This window comes from Chiloscyllium plagiosum, chromosome 17, assembly GCF_004010195.1.
Source record: "Chiloscyllium plagiosum isolate BGI_BamShark_2017 chromosome 17, ASM401019v2, whole genome shotgun sequence".
NCBI lineage: Eukaryota > Metazoa > Chordata > Chondrichthyes > Orectolobiformes > Hemiscylliidae > Chiloscyllium > Chiloscyllium plagiosum.
The window spans coordinates 28,396,979-28,403,673 of record NC_057726.1 but is presented as its reverse complement, the minus strand read 5'-3'; the positions used below and the strand labels follow the sequence as shown (position 1 = coordinate 28,403,673).

The following is a 6,695-nucleotide window of genomic DNA, read 5'->3' as shown; positions in this document are numbered from 1 at the left end:
AAACCACTGGAAAAGGAGTAATGATCTAATTCCAAGTTGCACTTTGATTACCAAGAAGAACAAAGTCCAAAGTCACAGATTTGGAAAGTGCTGTCTAATAAATCTCAGGGTTATTGCAGTGCATCTTCGAAATGGTATAAATGCTGCCACTGTATTGGTGTGGAGTGGGAGGTTGTAAGAGTTGTTTTCACCTAGGCAGGTGGAGTATGTTAAGTCATATTCTAGGCTGGTGTCTTAAAAGATGGTGAACATCCTTTGAGAAGTCAGGGACTGATTTACTTACTGTTAACATGCTATAGGCTGAGAATTTCTTATTTATATGGCTGGTCCAGTTAAGTTGATTTATCAAAATTGTAAATCCTGGAATGTCAATGGGGAATTTGTTAATGGTATTGCCAAGGGGTAATGGCGAGATTCTGTTTTTGGGTCAATACATGATCACTTACCATTTATCAGCCCAAGTGTGAATGTTGTCAAGGTCTTGCTGTTTTGGGGCACAGGTGGCTTTTGTATCTGAGGAGTCACAACTGATATGGGTATTAACTGATCATCAGTGAACATTCCTATCTGACTTTTAATGTAGGAATAGTCATTAATAAAGTAACTGATAGAAACCCTGGAAAGATGTCCTGGAGTGAAGATCATTGACCTCCAACAACAACTATCTTCCTCTCTGACGAGCACGATTCCACCCAGCAGAGTTTGAGCATCTCCAGTTTTGTTCAAGATCCTTGTTGGCATACTGTGAACTGCTACCTTGATCTCAACTGTAGTCACTATCCCTTCTGGGGTTCAGCTTTGTCCATATTTGGACCAAGGGTGTCATGGGATCTGGACCTGGGATAACCTACACTGAATAATAGTAAGCAGGTTATTCTTGGTGTAAGTGTCACTTGATAATGTTGACAACACATTCCATCTGCTGGACTTTATGCACTAATTTTCACTATCAGAAAATAGATTTCAATTACAGTTGGAAACTATGTCTAGCTTACAGCCACAAACATTTGACATTTGCTTTTGCAGATTTGGAAAGAATGCTACACTGGGATCCATAAAAATATTAAGCTGCAACCAGTCCAGATTTCCAATGCCCAATAGATTAACAGTGCTGTGGTTGAAAACTAATCCCTCAAACCAACCAATTAACATCTGCAGCTTGAACTGTGAAATGTAATCTAACCAAGGCCAGCGCCTCAATCTTGGGTTTCCATTATGAACAGTCGCCCTTGTGATTTGCTATCTTTCTGGAAAATGTGCTTTCATAAACTACTCAAAATGAATTTTAAAAATTCTTTATTTTGGAATGTTATTTGTTCAATGACATTAACATAATTGAAGTCATGCAAATTATGACAGTTGTTACAAACTCTCCAGTTGAAACTTGCAGTCAAATTCAATGTGAGAGGTGCACTCTAACAGGAATACTGGAATCAGCTCACACATGACAGTTTGGTGTCTGACAGATCAGGATAGACAGCTTGATCAAGCTACTGAAACCAGGTGCTTATGATTGTGGTTCCCTGGCCAATTAAACACCTTGTGGGTTTCCCCAATGATTCAATAATTTGTAAAAAGGTAAAGTCACCATGACAGGGCTGCTTTCAGAGCGAGATGACTACTGGCGATTTAACTGGAGGGTAACATCTCTGGGGAGTAGAGAAGGAGAGTCCTTCATGGTAACCTCAGCTAGTGTAAGAATTGAACCCATGCTGTTGGCATCACTGCACTGCAAATCACCTATCCAGTTAACCAACCCCCTCGTTGAGTAGTTCCCCTATTGAACAAGAAGATCTTTGATCTCAAACAATTCTCAGCTATCAAACAGATATGAGGGGCTACAAAAGCCTACTGCACTTCAGGAGGGAATTCAAAAATTACTCTCACTCCTGGATCTCCAACTTAATGATGTAGCTTGTGAATTAATTGTCAGTTAGGCATTTGTTTTCTTTGCTCTGAATTTCCTTACATAGTCATAGGCATTTTTAGCCAACCTGTTCAAAGATGTTATTATATACCTCTGGTGCAGGTGAGACTTGAACCCAAGCCTCTGGACAAGAGGTGGGGGCACTACCACTGTGCTACAGGAGCCACAGAATTGTCAGTGGGTCAGGTACTTGAGGGCAACCATCACCAATGAACTTTTGACAGTGGAATGGAAAAAAGGTGAACTGTAAAAACACAAGTTGGCTTTTTAGAAGTGGCAAAGTATAAAGTGGCTTCTCTTTTCTAGAGTCCAATTGTTCAGTGTTTATGGTTCATGTGCATTTAAAATCTGGTTTTTAGCTGGATAAAATTAAAAAATTAAAAAGCTAGGCAATTTAAAGTTTAACACTAACTTAATTTCCTTTTAAAAACAAATGCTAACTGAGGTATAAGATGGAAATACAAGGATTTGGGCAAGTAGGCATAATTCTGCACAAATCAAATGAAGTATAAACTGGAAAATCTTTGTTATATTCAATTGATAAAATGGCAAAATATTAAAAATGGAATTAATGGAGTCAGCCCTTAAAACTGTAAACCTGTATGGCCATTACTGAATGAAATATTGCAGAGTAATCTCGATTCAGAAAAGAAACAACAACCTAGAACTCCACAAGTGAGTGGAAAGGCACGCAATTCAGTTTCTTTACACCATTCAGTGCCTTAAGTTCAATCAGTACCAAACATTCAAGAATATTAGCTCCCATTTTGTTCAGCAATTCACAGGCAGCTGACAGTGTACCTGCACCAAAGATAAAAATATATAATTAATTTAATTGTTCTTTCAAAAATAAATATTTATAATTTTGTACTTAATCCAAAATGTTTTTAACGCCTTGGTTTTCAAATGGTTTTTAACTGGGAAAAAAAGTGCAGAATCCCCAATTGCTCTATTAACATTACTGTAGTCCTCCCACATTATTTTGAGAATATCATAGCCCAGAATGTGCGAACAAAATAAGCGAGTTAAAAGCATTCAGCGCAATTGATGTTTAAATAATCTGACAAATTGTGGCAAAGAAATTGGTGGACAATTCTAACCACACCACTGTCCTTGCAAAACAATCCAACACAATGCTGTGATGCCCCTTCCCAGCAAATCCCCTGTCCATATCATTGTGTAAATACAATTCACAAAGCTAGTCATGTATTGCATACCTCCTGTTGCAATTACATCATCGATGACAACAACTTTCTGGTTTGCTTGAACAGCATCACATTGTATCTCAACTTCAGCCTTCAAGTGAAGAAGCAAGTCTTTTAGAAGAATTGTGACATTCTAACACTAATTAAGACTACCGTAGTTAATTTAGAAAAACAAAAATCAGGATTATGAGTTAAGAATTACCTTTCCATATTCCAAAGTATAGCTCACAGACAAGGTTGGCCCTGGCAGCTTTCCCTTCTTACGAACTGGCACAAAACCAATTCCAAACCTCTGCGCCAGAATTGGGGCAAATAGGAATCCACGGGCATCTAACCCTGCAAACAAAAACAAGAATGACTGTACCAAGGAATGTAGCAATTTGAAATATATATATATATAGTAATTTTACCTCCTTGTAAACCAAACATACAAATATTTCCTGCAATCTCAGACAGAGGACAAGATTTAATGTTTCATACACAAACACTACTAATACCAACTCTTCATTAATTCGTAAAAAGTGGGAAACAATTTGCAAAACTAGTGAACTAGTTTCAACTATTACATATTCTACACCTCTCTCAAGAGACTGTACTGAAGATTTTTTATAACATATACTAAGCATTGCATTTCTTCCTTTTCAGGTTTATACTAGTTTGAACCGTCGTGTTTAATCAAATTGGAACTTTAGCTTGTCTACTTCCTTTCACTTTTTTTGCTTTCATGAAAAGAAAAATCCCTTAACTATCTCCTGAAGGCAATAATTTGCAAGAGTGTAATTGCATGGATGTTAACAAGGCTCAAGTATATCACTGGAATAAGGTTTTCTGAAGACATTACAAACTAATGAATACTGAAAAGCTATTTGATTGTGCTATCCTCAATTTCCTTAACAGACCACTTGTTAGCAATCAGAAATTGAAACCTAGCAATGTCAATAGATCAGAGTTTGGAATGGAAGACTTAGGGGGTGGGTATCAACTGGATTCACTCGGCCATTGGGAAACCTTCCTCAGCATTGCCTACCAAAAAGTTAGTAATAGCTGAGTTAATGATTCTCGGTAATCCAAGCTGGAGGATGAGAAAATAGTGGTTGTAAGGGCTGCTCCTTTTTTGAGGTATTAAGTGTTGGGAGGTGATTTGGTCAAATTCCAGGAGTAGCAATTACTGCTTTATATGCTGCTGCACTCTTATGGAATCTATGGGGGAAAAAAGATCAAAACAATGACACTTTAAAAAGGAGGAAGACAAACAGAGGCTGTGACCACATGGTCAGAGAAAGAAATCTAGTATCTCTGGACATAGAAGTGCATCTAGGAAAAATGAACAAACAGCAAAATTCACAGCTGATCCTGGAGGAAACTGTTTGAGAGGGCTCACAGCCAAGGAACAGATAAGTGCATGGTTTTAAGTGTAACCTTGCTGTAAATCTACAATAGTGAGTACAATGGATTCTTTCTTGATTACGTTTTATTGAGGTCTGTTTCTCGATTAAATTTTAAAAATATAAATCATAGGTATTAAGTTACCCTGAAGCAGTGTGTTTTTTTTTAAGAGCAATAAAACAGTGCTATTTTCTGAGTGTGTAGATTGTGGAGGAGCAAAGATGGCCTTTAGTCGGGTGGTGTGCTCTTCCTGTCAGATAAGAGTTTAGGAAAAGTTTCTGTGTCACTGATGATTATGTCTACCAGAGGTGTCTTTGATTGCGAATCCTATTGGATTGCATGGATCGGTTGGAGTGTCAGTTAAAGGCAATAAGGAATTTACAGGAGCTGGGGATATGATGGATAGCAGGTATAGAAAGGGAGAAAAGCTATGGATACAGTAAGGTAAACACTGCTATATAGTTTAGATGGAGAGGAAGTGTGTACCCAAAACCTTTTGATTCAGTTTGTGGATGTATCTACTAGAGAAGGTGCAAAGCTTCACCTGCTCTTAGGAAATAAAAGCAGGACAGGTGACTGATGTCAGTGGGGGAGCACTTTGGGGCCAGCAACCATAATTCTATAAGTTTTTAAACTAGTTATGGAAATAGATAGACCAGATCTAAAGGTTGAAGTTCTAAATTGGAGGAAGGCCAATTTTGACAGTGTTAGGCAAGAACTTTCAAAAGTTGACTTGAGGGAGGGGGTGGGGGGGGAAAACGGTGTTTGCAGGTAAAGGGACAGCTAGAAAATGGGAAGCCTTCAAAAAATGAGATAACAGGAATATGTCGTCTCTGGACTCTTGTTAGGCTGAAAAGACAAGGCTGGCAGGTTTTGGGAATTCTGGATTTCTAGAGAAATTGAGGTTTTGGTTAAGATAAAGGAGGAAGAATATGTCAGGTTTAGACAGCAGAGATTGTGTGACTCCTTAGAAGAGTATAAAGGCAGGAGGAGTATACTTAAAAGGAACATCAGGAGGGCAAAAAGGGGACATGAGATAGATTTGGCAAATAGGGTGAAGGAGAATCCAAAGGGATTCTATAAACACATTAAGGACAAAAGGGTAACTAGAGAGAGAATTGGGCTCCTCAGCAAGGCAGCCTTTGTATGGAACCGCAGGAGATTGGGGAGTCACTAAACAAGTATTTTGCATCAGTGTTTAATGTGGAGAAGGACATGGAAGATATAGAATGTGGGGAAATAGATGGCGATATCTTGAAAAATGTCCTTCTTACAGTGGAAGTGGTGCTGGATGTCTTAAAATGCATGAAAGGTGGATAACCTTGAACCTGATCAGGTATACCCGAGAACTCTGTGGAAAGCTGGGGAAGTGATTGCTGGGCCCCTTGCTGAGATATTTGTATCATTGATAGTCACAGGTGAGGTGCTGCAAGACTGGAGGTTGGCTAACATCGTGCCACTATTTAAGAAAGGTGGTAAGAAAAAAAAACAGGGAACTATAGACCAGTGAGCCTGACATCGGTGTTGGAGGGAATCCTGAGGGACAGAATTTCCATGGATTTGGAAAGGCAAGGACTGATTAGGGATAGTCAACATGGTTTTGTTCAAAGTTTGTGCGAAGATTTGTAGCTCGGGTGCTCGTTGTTGTGGTTCTGTTCGCCGAGCTGGAAGTTTTTGTTGCAAAGGTTTCGTCCCCTGGCTAGGCGACATTATCAGTGCTTGGGAGCCTCCTGCGAAGCGCTTCTTTGATGTTTCCTCCGGTGTTTATAGTGGTCTGTCCCTGCCGCTTCCGGTTGTCAGTTTCTGTTGTCCGCTGTAGTGGTTGGTATATTGGGTCCAGGTCGATGTGTTTGTTGATGGAGTTTGTGGATGAATGCCATGCCTCTAGGAATTCCCTGGCTGTTCTCTGTCTGGCTTGCCCTATGATAGGGGTGTTGTCCCAGTTGAATTCATGTTGCTTGTTGTCTGCGTGTGTGGCTACTAAGGATAGCTGGTCGTGTCGTTTCGTGGCTAGTTGATGTTCATGTATGCGGATTGTTAGCTGTCTTCCTGTTTGTCCTATATAGTGTTTAGTGCAGTCCTTGCATAGTATTTTGTACACTACATTCGTCTTGCTCATATTGGGTATCGGGTCCTTTGTTCTGGTGAGTTGTTGTCTGAGCGTGGCTGTTAGTTTG

General features: G+C 39.5%; 1 protein-coding gene across 1 annotated transcript in view; it reads right to left on the bottom strand.

Annotated features, from left to right (window-relative positions):
• Nucleotides 1-1,279: 1,279 nt before the first annotated feature.
• Nucleotides 1,280-6,695, bottom strand: part of aprt (adenine phosphoribosyltransferase) — a 21,589-nt gene continuing 16,173 nt past the window's right edge. Inside the window, exons 3-5 of the mRNA XM_043706744.1 lie at nucleotides 3,335-3,468; nucleotides 3,145-3,223; nucleotides 1,280-2,728 (exon numbers count right to left, since the gene is read on the bottom strand). Of these exons, the coding sequence (XP_043562679.1) occupies nucleotides 2,589-2,728; nucleotides 3,145-3,223; nucleotides 3,335-3,468 (353 nt within the window). The 3' untranslated portion in view covers nucleotides 1,280-2,588. The remainder of the gene's footprint in view (nucleotides 2,729-3,144; nucleotides 3,224-3,334; nucleotides 3,469-6,695) is intronic.